Consider the following 26986-nt stretch of genomic DNA (forward strand, 5'->3'; position numbering starts at 1 on the left):
GGTTCCTAGAAGGAACACTATGAACTTGTCTGGAAGCTTATTGATTGCTACCTCTTGTCTTATATACATACCTTGCCATTTCAATACTATTGTACATTGCCTCAGTCATATTTCCAGTCACCTTGCCTCCAGTACAATTTTTGGAAAGAAGAGAAAGTATGTCTCTGTGTGGTGCACAGGTTATTAAGAAAGTAAAATGTAACTTTTATTTGGATATGTTTAAAAGAATGTAGCGAAATATAGACACAGTGACACATAAAGACACACACAGTGTAGGTTTAAAAAGGATAGAAATCCTTACTCAGTGTGATCCAACTCAATATCCTCCTAGATGTTGGTTAGATTCTATGTATTAGTAATAATGGTTTATTGTACAGTTTCCACAGTGGAATTTTGTGCGTTTAAGTCGCCTATTACTGATCTGCTGGTAACAAGATAATCTGGGTTTATGTTCCCCTGTGATGTTACTGATCAGATTACTTCACTTCACAAATAGGGTAGGCAATATGGTGCCCCGCGGGTCGCCCCTCAAACGGTGCGTGTCTGGTGAGATCTGCCACCTCTGCACCAGCACTGCGCGCCGCAAATGAGAGGGAGAGCCGCGTCAATGAGGACGTGTACCCTGCAGAGGAGCTCCGGCGTGTTAGAGTCAGCGCCGGAGATCTCCGTCTGTTAGGAGTTAGATCTGAGCGCTGCGGACGTCACACAAGTAGCGCCTCTGACTGAGCGGTCCAGTGAGAACTGGCATACCGCTCCGACTAAACGATTTTAAGCTAATACAGATCAAAATACATGTAATAGGGATAGGGGAGAGGAGGAGAGCACACTGAGTGTCTAGGTCAGCGTACGCTTCGCATTGGAGCTTCGTCAGGGTCCTGACGAGCTTCGTCAGGGTCCTGACAAAGCTCCAATGCGAAGCGTACGCTGACCTAGACACTCAGTGTGCTCTCCTCCTCTCCCCTATCCCTATTACATGTATTTTGATCTGTATTAGCTTAAAATCGTTTAGTCGGAGCGGTATGCCAGTTCTCACTGGACCGCTCAGTCAGAGGCGCTACTTGTGTGACGTCCGCAGCGCTCAGATCGCACAAAATTCCACTGTGGAAAACTGTACAATAAACCATTATTACTAATACATAGAATCTAACCAACATCTAGGAGGATATTGAGTTAGATCACACTGAGTAAGGATTTCTATCCTTTTTAAACCTACACTGTGTGTGTCTTTATGTGTCACTGTCTGTCTATATTTCGCTACATTCTTTTAAACATATCCAAATAAAAGTTACATTTTACTTTCTTAATAACCTGTGCACCACACAGAGACATACTTTCTCTTCTTTCCAAAAATTGTCAAACCTGTGTCCAGTGGTAGCACACCCTCCCTACTCACGGTTAACCAACCGATGTACAAATACACTGAGGGTAAATGAGAACAATACTGCTTTGATAAAACCTGTGCGACTGATTGCCCCACGTTCCCCTTTCCCCAAAACTCATTGTTGCCTCCAGTACACACTATGTAGTATCCTGTATTGTTGTAGTATAGTTTTCTTCATCTTCACCTTTCTTTGTACTCATCTATACTGACCATTGTCCTGGTCACTTGGGAGTAAGCTTACACTGGCACCAGGGGCATAAGTCCTGGTGGCATCCAAGTACCGGTATGCATATAAAGCTTTATGGAAACATGGCTATTATAGGCACAAAGACCTGCTGGTGACCTCTGTGAGTCTTACTACTGGGTGCACCAGGGCGACTGTCCAGAAGACAGTTGCCAAGTACCACCTTCCCGGGACATCCAACACTTCAAGTTGGCTTCATCTAGTTTACTTAGGTACTCCCTCTCATATTATCCAGCAATTTGGCAGCATATACTGCTGTTTATTGTATATAGAAATATATAATGTTCCTTACACAATATAATAACCCTGACATAACAATTGAACCATGTTACTTTATACTTTTTAAATTTCTTACAGGACAATTACACAACATATTCTAATAGTCCAAATCCTGCTCAAATGGACGTTGTTCTCTGTTCCAGCCAACTAAAGTCATAATTTCTTACACCTGGAGGATTAACCAAAGCGACTTTATTTTCTGAGTAGAAGAAACCTTCAACAATTAATTTTTCTTATCTCATACATGATGAGTCTCACAGGAGAGACACCACATGTGTGCTCTGAGTGTGACAAAGGCTTTACACGTAAATCACAGCTTCTGGTACATCAGAGGAGTCACACAGGAGAGAAGCCATTTACATGTTCTGAATGCAGCAATTGTTTTTCCCATAAATCAAATCTTGTCCGACATCAGAGGATTCACACAGGAGAGAAAACATATCAATGTTCTGAGTGCAGCAAATGTTTTTCCCATAAGGCACAGCTTGTCAGTCATCAGAAGAGTCACACAGGAGAGAAACCATATAAATGTTCTGAATGCAGGAATTATTTTTCCCAGAAGTCACAGCTTGATAGACATCAGAGGAGTCACACAGGAGGGAAACCATATAAATGTTCTGAATGCAGCAAATGTTTTTCCCAGAAGTCAGATCTTGCCCGACATCAGCGGAGTCACACAGGGGAGAAACCATATAAATGTTCTGAATGCAGTAAATGTTTTTCCCAGAAGTCAGATCTTGTCGTACATCAGAGGAGTCACACAGGAGAGAAACCATATAAATGTTCTGAATGCAGCAAATGTTTTTCCCAGAAGTCAGATCTTGTCCAACATCAGAGGATTCACACGGGAGAGAAGCCATATAAATGTTCTGAATGCAGCAAATGTTTTTCCCAGAAGTCGGATCTTGTCATACATCAAAGGATTCACACAGGAGAAAAACCATATAAATGTTCTGAATGCAGCAAATGTTTTTCCCAGAAGTCACATCTTGTCATACATCAGAGGAGTCACACAGGAGATAAACCATATAAATGTTCTGAATGCAGCAATTGTTTTTCCCAGAAGTCCGATCTTGTCAGTCATCAGAGGAGTCACACAGGAGAGAAACCATATAAATGTTCTGAATGCAGCAAATGTTTTTCCCAGAAGTCACAGCTTGATATACATCAAAGGAGTCACACAGGAGAAAAGCCATATAAATGCTCTGAATGCAGCAAATGTTTTTCCCAGAAGTCAGATCTTGGCGTACATCAGAGAAGACACACAGGAGAGAAACCCCATACAATGTTGTGACTGTAGCAAATGTTTTTTTCCCCATAGTATTTGCTGCACATAATATATATTGAATTGCAGTAGCGATCGCTTGTGATTTTTAACAACATGCGATCGCTCGCAATGTGTGCGGCATGGGGCAGGAGCACTGGTGGCGATCATCTGGTTTGTGGAGCGGGTGGCAGGAGCGCTGTAACAGAGCATTTGTGAACGGTGTGGGTCAGAACTGGCAGCAGAATTTGAATAAACTATTTAAATCACTGGGTGGCCCTCTGGCTGAGAGATTGCTCTCTCAGCCAACCAGCATACAACTGATTGCGAGGCCACTGATTGGCTGAGAGCTCAGTGTTTTAAATAGTTTTTTTCAAATTCTGCTGCCTCCTATTACCCATGCTGCCCGCCAGTTCGCCTACCCACCTCTACGGTACACCGCCTCCCACCACCAGCACTTTTGCAGCACGTGATGTGGCATTGCATCACGTGCTGCCAGTTCTGACCCTATAACGCATTGTCTGTATTTTATGTATTGTGTATATGATCTTGATGTTATCTGTACAAAGTAAAATATTTTGTACCTTTACCTCTGTTTGTTTAGGTAACAGAAAGAATGAATGAGAAATTTGTTTATATTGATAATGCAGTATACTGTAGTGACCAGGACAGTAGATAGGTGTGTATACAGCGTTTAACATATAAATGTCAGCTATTTGACTTGGAAGTCATTATATGTGTATTACTTTGGTGTATAAAACATAGGAAAACTGTGGGGTCATGGCCACGGAGAGTAAGGAGTAGAACGCAAGTCACCGTGCTCTGCTGCTCCATTACTATGGATACATATCATGTAAATAATCCCCAGTGAAGGCAATACTTACTGGCTCAGGAAGGTGTTCTCCCAGCAGGTGGTATGATCCAGTGGGACCCAAGAGATCGGTATGGTCAGGGCATTGAGGGGGCAGTGAATGGCTAGTGGAGGAGAGGGCTGGAAGCAGATGCAGTGCAGCAGTGTGAAGAGCCAGTGCCCCCTCAAAGCAGGTGCACGAGCTGAAGGATTGACATATGGGCACTGGAGTGATGGGGACTGATTGGCAGAAAGGCAAGGCAGCCTCATGAGAGCGGGTGCCATCGCTCACACAGCTGAGCTGGGAGGCGGCCCAACTCGGGACAAGCGAGAGTGTGTAGACTCTAAAATGCCGAGCATGAGGAGGAAGGCGCCAGCTGGCAGTGCATCATCACTGCCTATTGATACTCCAAGTGATGGAGGCCCCAGCTTAAGGTAGGGAAGAGAGCAGCCAATTCTGACTGTAGTATGCTATGATCAAAGTAGTATGGTATGAAAGTGAACGGCGTATTGAGTACAGTGCGCTATTATATGAATATTTATTTGGCTGTGCGCAAGAACTGAGTTCTGAATCCCTCCATGTTGCCGTATTAGATATAAATGACCTTTTGATAACCCTTGGCTGCTAATTGACCCAAGGAAATTGTGGTATACTTGGGCTTTGGGAAGTATTTAACTGGTTAAAGTACCCGTTGACATTAGCCTGAGAATTATGCGTTTAATGCTGTGAGAATATATTGCTCCTTTTAGAACTCCATTCTCTAAATCACTGGGACTGTGTGACTTTCATTTTATCAAGTGAGTTGCCACCTGTCCTATACTGTTACAGCTATCACAGGGAGATGAGAAAGTGTCTTTATTTCTGGGAAATTCATCCCGTTTCTTTTTTGTACAAGTAGATTAATTACAACAAGACATAATAGGGAAGTCATAAAATGCTACGGCCACAAACCGCCTTTCTCCCCTTCCTCTAGAAGGGAGAGCCCCCCTCCCCCTGTGACCCCTCCTGAGGCTGAATAATTGACTGAACAGGTCAATTCTTCTATACAAAATGTTCTGTATGTTATGATTCTGAAGGATGTTCTGATCGCAGGTGTGAACCCGCAGCCAGGACCACTGTTTAGAATAGCCGCGGCATACCCTACACGATCTCTGTTGACCCCCTCTGACAGATGGCTGATCTCTGCTGGCGCTAAGACTTATAGACCTATATTCGCCACATTTGAAGGGGCGAGTTAGGCCAGCCCCAACTCCGGTGCAACCAGGCCTTAGGAGGTGACAAGGAATCAGCAATCTTCAAAGGGTATGGTCATAAGGAAAACTAACTAAGGGCCTGTCTGGGAGGGATCTACCTACCGACACCAGGCCCAAACACAGGGAAAGGAGCGACCAATGACAAACCAAGCAAACCACACTAAACAACAGACAACACTGCAAATCACAAATATACCTGCATACTCACAATGGCCCCCAGAATGAGATAAAGAAAACCCTCTGGGTATGGCCAGAAACAATACCCTGGAAGGCCCATGGGAAGATATAAATAAACAATGCAAAAACTGAGGAAATAGGAGAACCAAGGCTGGGCGGATTGCTGGGATCGGGTTGAACACCGCTGGCCGGAAGTGATGTTGCCGGGACTGGCGGAAGTGACGAAGGGCATCCGGACAGTGCTGGGCGGAAGAGCCCTGCTTCCTCTGTCTATCAGGGACGTGGCGGCAGGACGCAACGGCGCAGAAGCATGTTCGCCGTGTCCAGTGAGCGGCAAAGTGAGTCACGGGTGACAGTACCCCCCTTATGGAGGGGTAAAAAAAACTACCACCAGGCTAATGGGGAAACTACCAAAAAACATCCTCCTGAGTCTGGGAGAATGTAATTCCCTATATGAGACCCACAATCTCTCCTCCAGCCGGTAACCCTTCCAGTGGTCCAAAAAGTGAAGGTGTCACTCGAGGTAACATTTTGGAAAAGAAAACCATTTTAAGGAGAGAAGCTTGAAAGGTTTTAGCAATTCTGAGAGATTTAGGAAGCAAAAGATGGAAATCCACCGCATTAACTCTCTTAATAATCTAAATTGGACCAATCAATCTTGGGCCAAATCTTGCCAAAGTTTGATGAAGCCTGATTAGACATTCAGACCCAGTCAACCACTTTAAACGAACAGGGACACATAGATTTGTCAGAGAACACCTCTTTAAAGGCCGCCTGCTTAAGAGCGCTATGAATCTTCCTCCAGATGACCTTGAGATGAGAGGTACTGGAAGAAGGTGGTACCGACACCGGAAGGCCCCAAAGGGTTGACCTGAGGATAATATCTGTAGACAGCAAAGAAGGGTGAGGTTTTGGAGGCTGAATGACCAGCAATATTATAAGCAAATTCGACCAACACAAGATAATCAACCCAGTCATTTTGTAATTTAGAAACAAAACACAGCAGATATTGTTTCAATGACTGATTTAAATGCTCAGTCTGCCCATTGAGGATGGAAGGCAGAAGTTAAACTGAGCTTGATTTTCAAAGAGGCACAGAATAGTCTTCAAAATTGTGCTACAAATTGAGGCCCCCAGTCCGACATAATGTCTGTGGGTAACCTGTGAAGTCTAAAAATGTGCCAAAGGAATAAATTGACCAAATCTTTGGCTGATGGCAATTACTTCAGGGCCACAAAATCTTAGAAAATCTATCAATGATTACCCGGCAATTAGTTCAGAGCCACATAATCTTAGAAAATCTATCAATGATTACCCAAACCACTTGAAAACCAGAAGAGAGTGGAAGTCCCACCACAAGTGGTACCAAGGCCTGGACGGAATGGGCAAAGGCATGAATTCCCCCAAAGGCCGAGACAGAGGCAACTTATATTTGGCACAAACAGGACATGACAAGACAAATTCTTTGGTGTCCCGGGAAATACCTGGCCACACGACCACCAAGGTCTTGTGAACTCCCGAATGACCAGCAATCCTACTATCATGCTACTCTACCAAAGCTCTTCGTCATAGAGTCTCGGGAACAAAGAGACAGCCAGCTGGAATATGAGGCAGAGCCTGGTGCTGAACCTGGTGAATAAGACCTTGTAACATCTGATTGAGACCGGCATGAATACAAGTAGCAGGAATATTAGAAGTGATACCTGCCAAGCGGTCATGCTGAGGGAGAAAACACCAGGAAAGTGGAACATTCTTAGCTCCCGGCCTATAGGTAATAAAATTAAAGCAGGTGAAGAATAATGCCCACCGATCCTGACAAGCATTAATCTGCTTAGCCGCCTTAATATGTTGCAGGTTCTTAAGGTTGGTTATTACCAGGATCTGGTGCCTGGCCCCCTCAAGCCAGTGCCTGCATTCCTCAAAGGCCCACTTAATGGCCAGCAATTCCCGATTCCGCACATCGTAATTACATTCCTCCATGGAAAACTTTCTTGACCTATAGGCATAAGGACGGGGGCTGTTCTTTGTGAAAGAACAGCCCCCGCTCCAACTTCGGAAGCGTCGACCTCAACTATGAATGGAAGGTCAGGATTGGGGTGTCTGAGAATGGGGGCTGAGACAAAGGCCTGTTTAAGTGATAAGAAAGCCTGTTCTGCCTGAGGTGGCCATCTGGATGGATCCGCCCCCTTCCTGGTCAAAGCTACAAGAGGAGCTACTGAAGAAAAATAATAAAGTGTCTATAATGATTGGTGAACCCCAAAAATATTTGTATGGCCTTAAGGTTATTGGGTTGGACCCAATCTAAGACAGCGTAAAGTTTTTTTGGGTCCATGCTGAACCCTTTAGACGAAATGATGTACCCTAAAAAGGATACTTTTGCAACCTCAAATTCGCACTTCTCAAGTTTAGCGAACAGACTGTTTTCCCATAACTTCTGCAGAACCTGTTTAACTTTGGACCTGTGCGAGTCTAAATCCTTGGACAATATCATCCAAGTAAATCACGATCAATTTACCCAGGAACTCCCGCAAGACATCATTAATTAGATCTTGGAAGACAGCAGGTGCATTAGAAAGACCGAAGAGCATAACAAGATACTTGTAATGACCCAACTGAGTGCTGAAAGCAGTCTTCCACTTGTCCCCAGCCTTAAAACGAATCAAGTTATATGTCACTCTAAGATCGATCTTGGAAAAGATGGTGGCCATCTGCATCTGATCGAACAATACGGAAATCAACGGCAGCGGATAAGTGTTTTTGACCGTGATTTTATTAAGAGCACAGAAGTCTATGCATGGCCTGAGTGATCCATCTTTCTTGGCTACAAAAAAAGAACCCCGCACTCAAAGGGGACTTGGAAGGCCTGATAAACCCTTGTTGTTAATTTTCCTAGATGTATTCATCCATGGCCTTGGCTTCGGGGACCGGAAGCGCGTAAAGTCTCCCTTTAGGTAACTGAGCATCGGGTAAGAGTTTGATGGTGCAGTCATAGGGGCGATGAGGAGGAAGCCGATCTGCCTTACCCTTGGAAAAGATGTCTGTAAACTCAACATAGCCGAATGAAATTCTAGAGATAGCTACTGACCTGTCTCCTGTGGTCCAATCAATCAAAGGATTATGCTCTACCAACCAAGTATGATCCAACACCAAAGGAACAGTAGGGCAGGTGGTCAAGATAAATTACATACATTCCATATGGAACTGACACACTATAAGTTGCACCCTAGGAGATCAATGGGAAATAACCCCATTGGGTAAGGTACTGCCATCAAGCCCTTGCATAATAATACATTTACCAAGTTGGCAAAGAGGAAGACCAAACTCCTTAGCAAGAAAAATGTCCTAAAAATTCCCAGCTGCACTACAATGAAGGCTGAACAGGAAAAACTACCCCCCCTAAAAGAAATACTGCAGGGAACTAGTAAAGAATTGTGAGAAGAAACGAGCTGGAGGCCTAAGTGAACCCTCTCACTGTTCACTTGGCGTGAGCTTTTCCAGGCTTATTGGGACAATTTCTAAGGACATGACCCTTGTCACTGCAATATAAGCAGAGACCGGAGCTCATTCTGCAAGCTCATTCCTCTGAGGAAATCCAGAATGCTCCTAACTGTATAGGCTCTTCCTCCTCTTCAGAGAAAGCCAAGACCAATTGAGTAGAGTGAGATTGGACTTCGCAATCCGAAATCGCTAATCAATCTTGATGGCGAGTTTAATCAATTTTTCCAAAGTACCAGGTACTGGATATTGAATGAGACTATCTTTGATGGTGTCAGACTGTCCAAAGCGGAACTGACTGCTTAAGGCAGAGTCGTTCCAGCCACAGTCATTAGACCACCAACGGAACTCGGTACAGTAGACCTCCACCGGATCCCTACCCTTTTTTAGGGCTTGTAGGTGGGTCTCGAAAGAGGCCTCTCTACTGGGGTCATCATACAAATGACCGAGAGAACTGAAAAAATTATCAACTGAAATCAGAGCGGTACTATCAGATGAGAGTCCAAATGCCCACTTTTGGGGATCCCCTTGCAACAAATAGATAACTAGCCCAACCCGCTGAGACTCGGATCCCGACGACTTGGGCCTAAGACAAAAATATAGCTTGCAACTCTCCCGGAAGTTAAACAAATCTCTCCAATTCCTGGAGAACCGATCCGGGGGGGTTCATTTTAGGCTCAAGAACCACCAGGGCTGGAGACCAAGCCCCTTGCTCTTGAGAGGTTACCTGAATGGACAGGTCCTGGACCATCTGAGTAAGGCTCTGGAGTTGATTGGGGTTTGGGCTGTAGGATTAATTTTAAACAAACCAGAGAACACCCCCAAAATAAAAAAAACAAGTTTTTTTATATAAAAGGTATTTCATTTTTGGCTGGTGATAATGTTATGATTCTGAAGGATGGTCTTATCTCGGATGTGAACCCGCAGCCGAGACCAGTGTTTAGAATGACCACGGTGCACCCTACACTATTCTTTTGACTCCCTATGACAGAGGATTGATACCTGCTGGCGCTAAGACTTCACCTTTAATTGCCACATTTGAAGGGGTGAGTTAGGCCTGCCCCAACTCCAGTGCAACCAGGCCTTAGGAGGGGACAAGGAATCAGCAAAGGGTACAGTCAAAAGGAAAACTTAAGTACATGGTCCTGCCTGGCAGGGATCTACCCACCGGCACTAGGCCCAAACACAGGGACAGGAGCGACCCAGTCGCAAACCAATGACAAGGGACAAACAAAGTAAGCCACACTAAACACAACAGACAACACTGCAAACCACAGTGATATGGAGAGTACCTGCGTGCTCACAATGACCTCCAGAAAGAGATAAGAAAAAAACCCCTGGGTATGGCCAGAAACAATACCCAGGGAAGATATGAATAAACAGTGCAAAAATTGAGGAAATAGGAGAACCAAAGCCCCAAAGGGGCACTTACATGACCAGGACCCAAGAACCGAGTAAGAGAGAACCAGACGCTGACCAAAAGTGGAAGCTATCACTGCCAGGGCTGAGCAGGGCCACACCCCTTATAAGGGGTATGCTGACCACTTAGCTGCCACCCTGTGCACCAACCCCCTGTCCTGATTAAGACCTGGTGGTGTAGGGCACGCTGTCCGGCGTTCACCGGTTGCCCTGGATTGCTGGGATCCGGCTGAACGCCGCCGGCCGGAAGTGACACGGCCGGGACAGGCGGAGGGGATGCGGGGTGTCTGGACAGTGTCAAGCGGAAGAGCCCTGCCTCCCCTGGTTACCAGGGATGTGGCAGCACAGAAGCATGTTTGCCGTGTCCAGTGAGCGGCGAAGGGAGCCACTTCTGCTGCCGCTCAGCGCAGGTGACACTGGATGCCTTGTCAGCAAATGAGGGGTGCCTGGCTAATAAAAGATAGAAAAAGTCCATGAGTTAAAGACCAGGTGAAGGAGTTGGAAAATCGTACCTCAAAGCTAGAAAACACTGTCACCCCTCTAGTAGGGAAAATAGAGGACATGGCTACTCAATTAAAATATGTCAATGCAAAATTGTCAGATATGGAGGTGTGTCTCTACAGAAACAACTTACAGTTTGTGGGACTCCCAGAGATAATAGAAGGGTCTACCCCAGAACTGTTTATACAAAAATGGTTAACTGAAGCATATGTCCAGGAGGCCTTTTCTAAATATTTTACGGGGGGAGAGAGCCCCCCATCGAGTTCCTTTGAGAGCACTCCTTCCAGGGGCACAAGTCCGCATGCATATTGTTAAATTATTGATATTGGCCAGTTAAAGGTCCACTAGTCTGGGACAACACAAAGATAAAACACATAAAAAAGTGTTTTAAGAGGAACTGGAACTTTAATACGTGATTATTTTCCCAGCCGAACTCCATGTTATACATGAGGCTAATACGCCAAAAGAGGCTGCAACTTGGCTGGACTAAATTCCCTGCAGAATGCACAAAAACTTCTAGCTAAAAGAAATGAACAGGGAGTTGAGAATATTTAAAACAAGCCCTGGATCCCAAAGAAACTAGTCAATGGGAGAGTAGCACAAGCGCTTTTTAATACTTATACCTATATTTTTTCTGATTTGTTTTTTTTTGCCCCAAGGGGCTATAAGATTGTAAGAATTTAGGTGTATAAGAAATTATACTATTTCTAACTTGTTTTCTTCCTTGTTGAGGAATCCATTACGTCAGAAGTTTACCACTTAGATTTACACCATAGATCATTTTTAGGAGCAGGAGAGAACCTCCAGCCATTATATTAATTGTGCCCATATAGAGGTAAATGTGTAATGTATGTTTTTAGGGGAAGGGGTTATGGGAGGGGTGAAGTATGGGGCAGGGGTGAGGCATGTCAGGTGGGAAGGGAGGCATTGGGAAAGGTGGGGATGGTAGTAAAGTTAACAAGGATCAACTTTAAGAACACTGTCCACTTCAGGGAAATCCGTTAAATGGAGACAGGTCCCCTACTGCGGTATCTGGAACTATGGTGGTGGTGAAATATAGCCTCCTCATATGGAATGTGAGGGGGAAGAATGATACAATTAAACATGCCTTAGTTATGCGACAAATACGATCATATGCTGCAGATATATGTCAGGGGTAAATTGTTATCACTTAAAAAAGCTTGGATTGGGCAAGCTTATCACTCCACTTTTACATCGGTATCTTGGGGTGTATCGGTACTAGTTCGAAAAGGGAATACCCTTCTCTGGTGGTTTAGTCCAGTTAGACCATGGGGGAAGGTATGTCTTTATCAGATGTAGACTAGCATATTTGGTCTTTATAATAATTGCAGTGTATATACCCCCATCTTTGGCAAAATTTATGGCTTTATCCCGTAATACTCCTGCTTTGGTATTGGAGGACATTAATAATGTATTGGATCCCTTACTAGACCAGTAAAGCCAGACAAATCAGGGTGATAGAGCACAAAAGTCTCGTTTCCCGTTTATGATTAAAGAAATAAGAGATGCTTGAAAGGGAGGGCATCCGGGGGAACAGAAATTCTCATGCTTCTCAAGCACACATGATGTATTTTTGTGAATTGACCTGGCCCTGGTCACAGAATACTGGTTCCCCCAAATACAGGGAAGAAATGATAGGACTAGGGGTATATCTGATCACTCGCCTTTAGAAATTATAGTGGTACCTTGGGGAAAAGAAAGGGTTTTCCTTCTGGAAATTGTACTCCTTTTGGTTGAACCATTTAGACCCAGGAGATAAATTAGTATCCTCATGGCAGGAGTTCCTTGAGATTAGTAAAGACACAGCATCGGTAACCTTAACCTAACCTTAGGGGGTCATTGAAAAAAGATATAGCCAGGATGAAATCCTCTAATTGACAGGAGGAACAGAAGCTGAAGACAACATGCAGCGATTTAGAACAAAAATACTTGCAGAATAAGAAAGATGACCGTAGAGGGGCATGTTTGAAAGCTCAAGAGGCTTGGCATGGGTGTCTAATGGAGGGAGGTAATGTACAGGGAGCTCTTTGCAGGTCAAGCCAGATATGCTGATAGGGCTAGACCCGGCAGTTTCCTGGCACATCTTGCAAAAGTAGACAATCCATCAAGTACAGTGATGGAAATTCAGGACATAGGAGGAGGAATAGTCCAGCAGGCCCCAGAAATAATGGAGAGCTTTAGGCAGTACTATCGCCAGCTCTATAAATCTCAACAAGTCCATTCTCCCGAGGAGACCCGCATATATCTCTCAGAAATAAAACATCCAACTCTACCATTAGACACTAGGAACATGTTAGGCGTGTGGATCATTTGGTCTACAACATGATGGTCGACACCATTAGGTCAACATTCTGAAAGGTTGACATGGGTCTAGGTTGACATGGGAGAAGGTCGTCATGGGTTTAGGTCAACAGGTCATTAGGTCGACATGGGCAAGGTCGACAGTGTAAAGGTCTTCACTGTTTTTTCCCGCAAATGTCCACACAGTCGACATGGACACTGAAACGTAGCACCGCGTCCCCTCGCATGGCTCCCTATGCTTCGGGCACACTATTTTATTCTCCCTCCACGCCCTAATAGGTGGTAGGGCATGAAATTCTGTCTGACGGCACATATCTCTCCATGTCTGAAGCCCTAAGAATAATATTATTAAAAAAGGATAAAAAGCCTAGATCGATGGACTCTTACAGTTCCATCTCTTTACTAACCAAGAGAAATTATACATCCTGACCAAGCAGGCTTCATGCCGTGCAGGTCAACAACATCTAACTTAAGACTATACTGCCATCTCCAGACCCAACAGGTGGATTGGGGGAACCGGTGGTAATTTCACTTGATGCTGCCAATGCCTTTGATTCTATTCAATGGGGATTCTTATGGGAGGCTTTGGAATGGGTACGTATAGGTATAAATGATATCTCTCCTGGTTTTAGGGTTGAGATGTCCAATGTATATGGGCTTATTTGCAATTGTGATAGAGCTTTTAGCATATATAGATCCAAAGATCTAAGTCCTGAGAATAGGAGCAAGGGAAGACCGCATCTCTTTGTATGCGGATAACATCTTGGTATTTCTGCATAACCCCTTCAAGGCAATGCCTGGAGTTTTGGACATAATTAATACCCTTTGGGAAGTACTCGTGCCTTAGGATCAACTGGAGTAAATCCTGTATACACTCTTTCAGAGGTACATGTCCACCGGCCCCGAAAGTACACCCCTAAAATGGGTGGAATAATTCCAATATGTGGGAATATGGGTCACCAGGGATATTTCAAGGTAGGAACCCCACACCTTAATACCCTAAATTGATTACATTAAATCCAAAATTGGACCATGGGGAAGGGTACCACTAACTCTGACAGGTCAGCACTTCCCACTCTACCTCCCTCGACGAATAGTCTGCATAGTGAAGGGTTTGATTTCCTCCCTGTTGTAGGGTAATAAGAGAGCTTGATTTAGATTGGACATTTTAACTGGACGTAAAAGTGAGGGAGGCCTTACATTGCCTGATTTTTGGCTATACTATCTCTCTTCAAAAATGGCTAACCTTAAAACATGGATAGGAAGGGGGAAGGAGAATGACCTGGTAGATGTGCTGGTAGGGTATGTGTAGCCTGGGCACACCCCCTTACATATGTTGCTGCCCATTAATATGTACCGTAGATAGCCTCTGATAGTTAAACAAGCGGTTATGGTGTGGAGACTAGTAGAAGGGTTACTGTGGAGTCAAGGAGTGGACCCAGAGACACCATTGTATATTGCCTGAAGCCTGACAGAAGTAGAAGAGATGCAAGCCTGGAAGATTTGGGGGGTAAAGGGCATAGTTGTACAATGATGAGGGGCTAGTTTGATAGAGAAAACACAAACTTGAAAGACTCATTAAGTAAAAAAAAACTGCTAAGAAGATCCAGAGGTGGCCATGTGGCTAGCCCTGGTAAACTCGACCATGGAACATGAGAAATATATGCATCTGGCCAGAGGGATGGAACAAATGTTCTATAAGATCTGGCCCAATTGAGGTCAAGATTGAACGGAATCAGATGGGAAAACAGACAGTAGGGGGTAATGGTTAGGCAATATATTAAATAAGGCAGGGGAGAATCTGTATAATGTTGTATAATTTCAAACCTTTAATTTGTGTTCAGGATATATTATTTCTATTTCTACTTATCCTTTACTCCAGTTTTCTTTAGTGCCTTGTGTATTTCTTTATTTTAATTTCTCTACCGTCCAATGGGATACTGGGTTATACTATGGGGATAGAGATCCTCCGCAGGAGAGACAGGCACATTAAAGCTTTCAGTGTGGGTGCACTGGCTCCTCCCCTCTATCTCCCTCCACTAGTCAGTTTAGAAAAATGTGCCTCAGGAGAGGCAGTGCTTTCTGGATGCTCCAGGCTTTTTTTTCAAATTTTATTTAGTTTATTATTTTGGGGCACTGCTTTGACCAGGCTGCTGTCCTACTTTGAGGGTGTCAGGGGTAGGGCCAGTCCTCGACCTCTTAAGGTGCAGAGCTGACCCTGCTGCAGGATAATCTGTCCTGAGTGGGGCCTGTCACTGCACAGCATTGCGCTGTAGCGAGCAGGCCCCCCAGCTGCCGCACACCCTGACTGGTCCGAAGACGTCTGTGGTGAGTACAGGTTGGGGGTCCCACAAGGGGACACCCCAAACCGTTCCGTGTGGCAAGATGGCGGCGGCCCTCTCGCAGGGACCGCGCGACCCCCCCCCATCACACTGGCATAGGGTGATGCCGCTGGACCACCAGGGATGCCCAGGGTGTTTTTTAAGCATTTTTATGTGAAAAGCGCTTCTTATGCCAGTTTAAATATACTGGAAGCGCCAGCTCCGTGTAAAGGGGGCGGGGCTTCGCTTAGAGCGGGACCAGGCTCTGCTGGGCGTGCCCTGTCTCTGCTTCTTCACGCATCCAGAGGTCGCCATTACAGCTCCTTAGCGGCGTGGTGGATTTGATCCTTTGCAGCAGCGGCAGAGACAGCAAGTTATAACAGCGCAGCAGCGTTGCTTAGCTGTGTTATTTACACTGTGTATGACATCACTGTGTGTTTTGTGCATTACCAGCTCACTCAAATCCGTGAGTTAAGGTTTAGGGTGTACTGGTCTCCTCATATTGCTTTGAGTCTACCCCACTGGCTAGTTAACCACTTGCACACACACCATAGTCTCTAATACAGAGGTGTATTACACTTATACTGTGTAGAGTTACAGTACATCAGGTGTGGGTGTTGTGTGTGCGCTGCTGGGGGTGTCCTGTTGCTTCATCATGGTGAAAAAGTTAACATGCATGGTGTGCAGCACAAAGTTTATTCCAGCTTCACAGTCACAGGTCACCTGTGAGTCGTGTATGCTGCCACAGCCCAGTGGTGTAACCACTCAGGTCAGTGGGGTGCCCCCACAACTTGTGGATGGGTCACAGGCTGATAGTCAAGAGCCTGCCTGGGCCAGCAGCATAAAAACGCTGATGGACTCTGTTGCTTCCCAGCTCTCTGCAAATATGCAGCAGACGCAGAGGGTGCAAAGGGAATTAGCCATGTTGTCTGCCAGGGTTGATATTCTCACCCCTCCCCCTGCTCAGCCTCCAAAGCGGCCTGCTACTGCAATGGCTCCTGACTCTGATGATGATGATGACATCCTTGAAGTGGGAGATGGGGCAAATGAACAGGATACTGTTCAGGAGCAGTCTTTAGTTCATGGTTATGAGGCTTTAATTAAGGCCATTAGGGAAGTGTTAGAGCTTCCTATGGAGGAACCCTCTGAGGGAGATTCCTTTTTCATGACCCAGAGAAAACAGCCGGTGTATTTTCCAGAACAGGCTGAATTAGAAAGTGCTTTTAAAGGTGCTTGGCAGAACCCTGAAAAGAGGTTCCAGCTTTCAAAGAGGTTCACAAATGCGTATCCCTTTGATCCTGTTGGTAGGAAAAAGCGGTGGATTCCTCTGTTTCCCGCCTTTCAAAGAAGGTGCTGTTACCAGTTCCTGGGGTGTCTACACTCAAGGATGGTGCAGATAGAAGACTTGAAGCAACACTTAAGTCTATGTTCACGGCCAGTGGGGCTTCACAACGCCCAGTATTGGCCCGTTGCTGGATGGCTAAGGCCATTTATACTTGGTCCACACAGATCCGAGAGGGTTTGTTGGGGGACATGTCCGTGGCTCAGATAGGTGAAAACCTGCGTCACATTCAGGACACGACACGGGTGCTTTGTGAGGCACAAAAGGAATTGGGCGCTATAAACGCGCGGAATTCTGCAATGGCCAGGGTTACTATTCAAACCTGTTCCTTGTCCCCAAACCGGACGGTTCAGTAAGGCCCATTTTGAATTTGAAGTCGCTGAACCCCTTTCTGCAGGTGTTCAAATTCAAAATGGAGTCGCTCAGGTCGGTGATTGCCTCCCTGGAAAAAGGGGATTTTCTGGCCTCTGTAGACGTCAAGGACGCCTATTTACACGTCCCAATTTGTCCCCACCAAGTCTTTCTAAGATTTGCGGTGGGAAACAGCCATTACCAGTTTCAGGCGCTACCCTTCGGGCTGTCAACTGCCCTGCACGTCTTTACCAAGCTCATGGCAGAAATGATGGTCCTTCTCAGGCTCCAGCGGGTGAATGTCATACCCTACCTGGACGACCTGCTGATCAAGGCAGGATCAGAGGAGGCCCTGAGAAGTGCGTTAAATCTGACTATGCAGGTGCTGAGAGACCACTGGTGGATTTTAAACATACCAAAATCCTCGTTGCTCCCGAGCCGGAGAATGGTGTTCCTGGGTATGACTCTGGACACGATGGAGCAGAAGGTGTTCCTGCCGGCCGAAAAGGCTTCAGCTTTACAGGAATTGGTAAGAGAGGTCCTATCAAATCCTTGGATCTCGGTGCACCTCCGCCTGAGGCTCTTGGGCAAGATGGTTGCTTCATTCGAAGCCATCCAGTATGCCAGGTTCCACTCCAGGACTTTTCAGCTGGATATCCTCACGAAATGGTCAGGATCCCCCCAGCAAATGCACAGGAGGATTTGCCTGTCTGCGCAGACCAAACTCTCCCTGCAGTGGTGGCTAGATTTGCCAAATCTATTGGCGGGTCGCTGCTTCCAGATACAGGACTGTCTTCTGATTACCACGGATGCCAGTCTCAGAGGCTGGGGAGCCGTGATACAGGCAGTCCGCCTGCAAGGCCGTTGGTCTCCGATGGAATCCATGCTGCATATAAACAACCTCGAACTGAGGGCTGTTCACTATGCCCTATTACAGGCGGAGCCTATGCTGCAGGGCAGGGCGGTACAAGTCCAGTCGGACAATGCAACTACGGTTGCCTACATCAACCGCCAAGGAGGGACTTGGAGCATGCCCTGTATGAGGGAAACCACCAGGATATTCTCCTGGGCGGAACGCCATGTAAAAGCCCTGTCGGACATCTTTATACCAGGAGTCGACAACTGGGAGGCGGATTTCCTCAGTCGTCATGATCTCCACCCCGGGGAGTGGGGACTTCACCCTCAGGTGTTCCAGGACCTGGTAGATCTTTGGGGGCTCCCTCAGATCGACCTTATGGCCTCACGGTTGAACCACAAGCTGGACAGGTACTGTGCCCGGACCAGGGATCCAGGGGCAACAGCAGTAGATGCCCTGACTTGGACGTGGGATTTTCAGCTGGTGTACCTGTTCCCACCGCTCCCGTTGCTGGCACGGGTGCTAAAGAGGATTCGACACCAGAGAGTAGAAGCCATTCTAGTGGCTCCAGACTGGCCTCGAAGGGCCTGGTATGGGGACATTCAGGCCATGCAGGTAGAATACCCGTGGCATCTTCCTCTAAGAAAAGATCTTCTCCTCCAGGGACTGTTTGTCTTTCAGGACTTCTCGCGGCTGCGTTTAACGGCCTGGAGGTTGAGCGGCAGATATTAGCCCTCAAGGGACTACATCCCTCTGTAATTACAACCATGACGCGTGCCAGGAAGCCAGTCACGGCTTCTCACTACCATGTGATATGGAAGAAGTACATAGCCTGGTGTGAGAAAAATGCTTTGCCACCAGCGGTATTTCGTCTTAACAATCTGTTAAGATTCCTTCAAGCCGGTTTGGACTTGGGCCTCCGGTTGGGGTCCGTATTTTTTCAGAAGAAACTGGCGCTGTTGCCGGAGGTCCACACCTTCCTGCAAGGGGTGCTGAGGATTCAGCTTCCCTTTGTACCACCCACCGCGCCTTGGGACTTGGATGTGGTCCTCACCTTCCTTAAGTCCTCTTGGTTCGTTCCTTTGGAACAATCGGAGTTGAAACATCTTACTTGGAAGACTGTTGTCCTGCTGGCCTTAGCCTCAGCCAGGCGGGTGTCTGAGCTTGGGGCATTGTCTTGTAAAAGCCCTTACCTGGTATTCCACGAGGATAGGGCAGAGCTCAGGACCAGGCCGCAGTTTCTGCCAAAGGTTGTGTCCGCTTTCCACCTGAACCAACCTATTGTGGTTCCTTCCAGCCCGGTACATCCTGATATCCCTCTCTCTTTGGATGTGGTACATACCCTCAAGGCGTATGTTAAACGTACAGCTAGAATCCGGAAGTCGGATAGATTGTTTGTATTGTATGATGCGCAAAAGAACACCAGATCTGTTGGGACTTCTTGGGCGGCTGCCCGAGGGGTTTCGGCTCTGCAGCTGTGCAGGGCCGCAACTTGGTCAGGGAGTAACACGTTTGTCAAGTTTTACAGATTTGACACTCTGGCCAGGGATTCCCAGTTCAGACAAGCGGTTCTACAGCAGACTCCGCACGTTCCCGCCCGTTCTGGTAGCTTTGGGACCTCCCCATAGTATAACCCAGTATCCCATTGGACGGTAGAGAAAATAGGATTTTGGGTACCTACCGGTAAATCCTTTTCTCGTAGTCCATATGGGATACTGGGAGCCCGCCTCTGTGCGGCTTTCTGCTGTAACGACACGGTTACTAACACGGTTAGGGCTTGTTGCCTTGTTGTCATATATTGACCTTCTTTAATGATTATGGTGAACTCAAAAGTTGTTATGATTCACCTCTTTTGTTATTTTATGTTTATTATTTTGGTTTGGGTGTGCTGTGAGAATCTCACCACGTTATTGTTCACATACCTCCTCACAGAGCTCTCCTTCGGCACAGTTTTTCATTAACTGACTAGTGGAGGGAGATAGAGGGGAGGAGCCAGTGCACCTACACTGAAAGCTTTAATGTGCCTGTCTCTCCTGCGGAGGATCTCTATCCCCATAGTATAACCCAGTATCCCATATGGACTACGAGAAAAGGATTTACCGGTAGGTACCCAAAATCCTATTTTTATTGTTACGCATTAACCTATCCTAACAATACTACAATTTTTTTTCCACTCACCCCTTTAGTGATATTATTAGTATTCCATGTGCATTTATATATCATGATTTTATCCTTTAATCTTCGTAATTTGTGATTGTGCTATTATTTGTGTTAAACTTTCTCCCATCCTATTAGGGCAGGGCTGGGCAACACCGGCCCTCCAGATGTTGATGAACTACACATCCCAGCATGCCTTGCATCAGTTTCAGCATGGCCACATAGCAAAACTAATGCAAAGCATCCTGGGATGTGTAGTTCATTAACATCTGGAGGGCCGGTGTTGCCCAGCCCTGTATTAGGGTAACAAATTTAGAAATGAGGGAAAACACTGGGAGGCCCTCTAATTGGCTGAGAGAGGACTCACATTCAGGTGGCCACTGATTGGCTGAGAAAGCTCTCTCTCAGCCAATCAGAGGGCCACCCAGTGTTTTTCTGCTGCCGGTGCTCCTTCACAGTGCTACGCTACACCGACGGCCGGCGAAAGCGTGCCTGCTGATTGCTCATGCAAGTAGATCGATATATCATGTGCTGCACATAATATCTATGTGAGATTCGACCGGTGGGCATCGCTTTGGGTGACCCATTCGATTTATCGCACATTTATCGCATACATTGAAATTGAAGGATTCTATGCAATATCACCCTAGTGTATGGGCAGCACAAGTGGCTCTTAAAGATTTCTAGTTGGAATGCATTAGCATTACAAGTGAAACCCCATTGTTTATAGTTGGCGAGGTACAAGGCGGATGTTCTAGCAGGGTTGTATAAAGCAATGCCTTTTAAGATCATCTGAGATGTCATGGGTATGCATTTTATTCGACATGACTAAAGGAGGGAAAAGCTGCAAATTGCACTATACCCCAAGAATTAATGAGATTAGTTATTAATAAGATTACTGTATTGTATCACTGCAATAGAGAGGAGGACAATACCCTATAACAATAAAGTTTTAACATAGGTGTCTATGCAGTGGCGTAACTAGATACATGTGTGCCCCATAGCAAAAGCCACTTCTACTGGAGAAGACAGGCCTATGGGGGACCCTATAGGTAAGTATGTATGAGTGATTGTAGTATCTAATAAACTTTATATGTGTTTTATTTTGGTATTTTGTTGTAGAACTACAAGAACCAGCAGGCCCATCAATGCCCCGCATGCTGGGACTTGTGGTTCTCCAAGTCCCTGCATGTGGGGGAGGCTTGCTGGGAATTGTAGTTCCACAACAGCGTGCAATTTATTACACTGTTACTGCTATCAGCCAGGGACTGTTCCCTGCGTGGTGCCCACTGCACAAGGGACAACTCCAGGGTTTCCCTTGGAGGGGGGACCCCTACTCCAATGTTATGGCTGGGGGACCTTATATAAGTGTCCCCCAGCTGTGACATGACACCGCTGGTAGTTTGAACCCAGTGCTGGTTGCCAAAATACGTGGGACCCCTGCTAGTCTTGTCTCCCCTGTTTTGGGAACCAGGACCAGTCCATGAGTCTGATGCTAGTTATAGAAATACAGGGGGCCCAGCTTTTTTCACCCCTGTATTGGTAAATGGTAAATGACGGGGCTGGTAAATGACATACCATTTTTATGTTTAACTAAAACAAAAAATACTGATGCACTGCGCTGCTTTAATAGAAGGTAATAATGACAGTCTGCTGATCAGAAATAATGAATCCGGACACACTGTACATAATTATGCTTATTTATAAAGATATCCAAAAGAACGTACAATTTATAACATTTTATACATAAAAATTATATAAAAAAATTGATACAACAAAATGACTTTAAAATAGGGCTATATATTAAGCGACACTAGGATTATTACATCAATGGAGTCTCCAATTCAGTGAGATATGGTACCACAAAAGATTTCTTTGTTTTTAGCAGCAATATAAAGAAAGGTATAAATAGCAGCGATAGGACAGGCAGATATTAGCCTCAGGGTTTAGGGCGGTTAATGAGCCGGTAATTCAATATATAGCCAGTCCATTAGCATGTAGGATAACACGCAAAAAAAGTTAGTAAGGCAATATGGTTAGTCACCGGTCAAGAAGCAGAGTTTTATGTTTTTTTCCTTAATACTCACAGAGCGTGATGCGCCGTATCGCTGGGGGCTGATGTAATTGCTGTGCAGCTGTTGGTAGCTACCGGAGTCTCCGGGGCGTGCTGCACCGTATAGCTATGAGTTGATGTAGTCTCTACACAGATAATGATATTGGTCGGGGACTCCAGGTAGTGGTGCGCCGTATGACTGGCGGTTGATATAATTGCTGCTCACCTGTCAGTGACGGCCGGGATCTCCCTCGCTCAGCTTGTTGTGGGGAGCGGATGGTGCACAGGGAGAAGCCGGTTTGATGCGCTCACTGCAGATGAGGAAACTTTCTCTGAGTTGCTGCCGTGATTGGACAATTTATGCAGCAACATTAGCAAGGAGACCCCCAAATATCATCCAGTACAACTGGTAACTATTACATGCTGGTGCAATAATTTTGTGGAGCTTATATATATACCTTTTTGTCTACAACACTGTGTTTTTTAATATTTATTCATTGTATTATGAGAATTCTCATTAAATTGTATATTTTAATATGACTTATTAAATGTATAAAAAATCTTTTGTGTTAGTGTATACTCCTTCAGTATAAACCTAGCGCTGTACACCTATTCTTTCTCTGTTTTACAATACTGGGAGATTTACACACTCCCTGTACAGCAGCTTTGGCGGCGCCTATGGTTCCTTTCTCTATAAAATTACTGATTCGGGAGGAGGAGGCTTCTCCAGACAGTCTGGTCTGGCTTGGGTTTCAGTTTATTTTTTCTTCTTACCTGGATGCTACTTGAATGCAGCGGACCGATCTACGCCGGAGGGGCCTTGTAAGTATAATTTCCTTCCACAGGTACCCCATGGATTTTTTTCAGGACCAGCGGACGGATGGACGCAGAGCTGTTTACAGGGTCAAGATAGGGAAGTATCTGTATGCTTGGGCTGTGTATGTAATAAAGTTACATTTTTCAGGTGTGTCGTGTTTTTATTTAATTATTGGTTCTGCTGTGGAACTAAGAATCCCAGCAATCCCATTAATGGGCCACACAAGGGGACTTGTAGTTCTTCATTGGGGGGTCCCCACTCCCTCAGGACCCCTGCCCAGGCTGGCCGGTCGGGGGGTTAATGCTTTGGTCGGGGGGGATTTGTATAAAAAGTCTGCACCGGCTGTGGCATTACCCTGCTGGCTGGTTGGGCCTGGTGATGGTTCTTGAAATACGGGGGACCCCCTACTTGTTTTGTCCCCCATATTTTGGGAACCAGGACCGGCCCTTGGGCCTGGTGCTGGTTTTAAAAAATACAGTATTAAGAATATGAGTACGAATTTTTGTATTAGTAAATTTCCCCCACAGTGTTCATTATGTTGGCATTATGAACGATGTGGCAATGCCAAATACGTTTGGATACACATAAGTGTGATTGACCCACAGGGTAATTACTACTATAGCTACTGTCTGGGAGCTAAACTATTAAAATATACTTTACGCATATATTTCATCCCAGCTCATTGACTATGTGGAAATTTTGTTAACGAATACAATTCTGCCAACCAACCTTGCGAGCCCTATACAATATAGCGCAAGATATACATATATATAAACAGATCTCTTATGAGATATTTAGAGGTCCCAACAAGAGAGAATTCGAGACACGGAATGTCAGCTCTATTAAAATGATATTTTATTCTAGGTATACAAACAATACAAGATAAGAAACACAATGATGATAAGTCCTATAATATTATACGCTTCCTTATTTATGGTACCTACATAACAAACAAAACACTTATACTAACCTAAACAATACACATACTATACACTTGCAAGAATATTTGAGGGTAAATATGAATAACTACCTGACGTCTCAGGATCCTTCCTTCTCAGCCGTCCCTCTGAATTGAACTAACTATCCATGTCTTCCCTTATATCCCAAATACACGGATTGAAGTTGCTTGTTCCCATGAGATTATTGAATTTCCCAATACCAATGGGACCGGGGTTTTCTGCTTATTCAGCATTTCTGTTAATGGGCTTTTCCTGTGTACCCAATCTATTCTTCCTACCGTATCAACATGCACAGTTGTGTCCTGTCCTGCAATATAACTTGAATGATAAATCAGCTATCTTACATCCTCAAGGCAAGAAGCAATCTTGGTGACCAAGTGGCTATCTAGGTGCTGGAGTCAGGCCCATAGTGTTTATATGATTTTGCTTTACTCAATTACTAAAACATGGGATTAATCCAGTGGTTCCCAAACTTTTTTGAATCACGGCACCCTAGAGCATCAAAATATTTTCAAGGCACCCCTAGGACAAATGCTTCTTATTGAGAAATTCAGAAAAAAAAAAATTTAATTAAGTGCATTGTGGTTATATGTCGCAGTTATGTGGTGAGGGACATGATTTGCTTCTGTTTGTCCACATATATTATGATTGGCAGTCACAAGCACTGGTTTTGCCTGGTACAGTGACAATAAATAATATGAATTGATCTTGGTCCACCAACCCAAGGCACCCCTGCAAGTGTCCTGAGGCACCCCAGGGTGCCAAGGCACACAGTTTGGGAACCACTGGATTAATCAGTTTCATGTATAATGTATTAAGCATTTGGCCTTCTGTCTATATAGATTGCCCACTACACCCTGTCCTGTACCCAATAATCCAAATTCTTGCAGTAAGGAACAATTAATCATGATTGACAACACACATCATAAAACATAATTCAACTCAAAATATTTGTGCTGTTCCTGGCATTTCCTGACTTCTATCTGTTTGTACAAAATTGTATATGGTAACAACTGTCAAAATTGATTTACAACAAATTGCAGAGAGCCCCATGCGGTGGTTAGGGACTAAAACCTTACTGAAAGGAAACATTTCTGCCTATTAAATTGAACTTGCAGAGTCTACCGCCGGGACGCCTGCCACACAGTGACGCCTGCCATTGGACTTTGGAATATGTAAGGCTCATATTGAAAGCATTATATGTATCCAGAATAGCAGTGATATATTTTTTTTTCCTGAAGTACTTGGAAACTTGTGTAGTCATTAGACGCATCATCATCTTCAAATCAGATTGAATTTAATAATTACATGGTTTAAAGTTATTATTTTGTGGCATATGCATAACTTAATCACAATATAAGTACCCCCATTTTTAATCATTTATGATTACCTGTATCTTTACAATTATGAAATCAATTTAACAATCCCCAAAGGCAGTGCTCTTTTTTCAGTTTTTACCTAAATATGGCTGAATCACATAGGGGGAAATTTACTATCAAAAATTTGTGGAAAAATTTGTGGAAAAAAATCGTATTTTCATACGAAAATACTATTTTTTTTTCTGGTGTATACGTATTTTCGTATTCTTAATGATGGGACATTCGTATTTTTATTTACAAATACGAATGAATACACCATCGAAAGAATACGACAGAAATCACCATTCAAAGGAATGGTGGTTCCTGATTTACTAAGCGGACGTATTGATAATATGGCCGCTAATTGGCGTGAAACGGCTGCGAAAATACACTTTATTTTCCTGTCGTATTTGGCAGAAGCCTGCACGGATCAGTCAGATCTGTGCAGGCTTCAGTGTAAAAAATAGAGAAATAAATAAATAAAAACGGTGTGGGGTCTCCCCCACAGCCGAAACCAGCACCAGGCTGAAAGAGCCGGGGCCGGTAATAAAAAATCAGGAAACCCGACAAATAGGGGTTCCCCGATTTTTTTTAAAACCAGCCCCAGGCTCCAGGTCTGGTTCCCAAAATACGGGGGACAAAATGACTAGGGGTCCCCCATATTTAAAGAACCAGGTCAAACCAGGCAGTGGGGTAATGTCACAGCTGGGGGACACTTATTATATAAGATCCTGCGGCCAAAACATCACCCTACTGACCAGTTAGCCTGGCCAGGGGCCATGGGGGAGTGGGGACCCCCCCAATAAAGGGGTCCCCCCTCCAGGACTTACCTGACCAACCTGAAGCCTGGTGCTGTCCCCGGTGACACTGGGTGGTGGTCACCGGGCTGATTTCAGTGTAGAAAAAAAGATAGGATAAAACTATTGTTTAATACTGTGGAACTATGAGTCCCAAGATCAAAAAGAAGAGAAGAGATGTCGTATATCGGTGCACCGAACATGAATAAAATTTAACCTTTATTTAGTATCTTTTAAGAACTGTGAGATAAAATAATTGACATAAATGAACAAACAAGGGTGGGGTTCACACAATTTAAAACTCAGGTTGCAGGCAGATGTTGCAAAAATATTAGTCAGTGCTGATATGACTTTAAACGGTGTGTACCTGGTCTGTGCAGAAAAAGATGGATGATCTGACAGGCCAGGTTACAAATATGAGAGCAGGTTTGAAAAACCTCTTTAATATTTAGCTCTCAGTGACGCATGCTAACATGTAAATATGCGGGGTTAACACACCTATAGAATGAAGGTGACATCAGATAGGGATCAACATACACTGGAATAATTTGGCAGTGTATCCTTTAGGAGGATCCCTCTGATGTTGTAACCCCCACTGTGTTGGCGTGAGTTGCTGATGCAGGTTGCCCTGTGTATGGGGGCACAGTACCCAGCATAAAGACACTCTATTAATGGATAGTGTGGGCTCCCAATAGCGGGGGTTGCGTTCCTGGGTACCTTGCTGTAAGGGTCCAATGGAGTCACCTCAGAGTGGACTAATGCACTTGACCATGAGCACCCTTACAAGGG

The 26986-nt window shown here is 45.0% G+C and overlaps 1 protein-coding gene across 1 annotated transcript in view; it reads left to right on the forward strand.

Annotated features, from left to right (window-relative positions):
• Positions 1-11718, forward strand: part of LOC146075899 (uncharacterized) — a 91826-nt gene extending 80108 nt beyond the window's left edge. The window contains exon 3 of the mRNA XM_083185584.1: positions 2201-11718. Coding sequence (XP_083041710.1) covers positions 2201-3198 — 998 coding nt within the window. The 3' untranslated portion in view covers positions 3199-11718. The remainder of the gene's footprint in view (positions 1-2200) is intronic.
• Positions 11719-26986: the final 15268 nt, after the last annotated feature.

This window comes from Crinia signifera, chromosome 4 (genome assembly GCF_055691185.1).
Source record: "Crinia signifera chromosome 4, ASM5569118v1, whole genome shotgun sequence".
NCBI classification, from domain to species: Eukaryota; Metazoa; Chordata; class Amphibia; order Anura; family Myobatrachidae; genus Crinia; species Crinia signifera.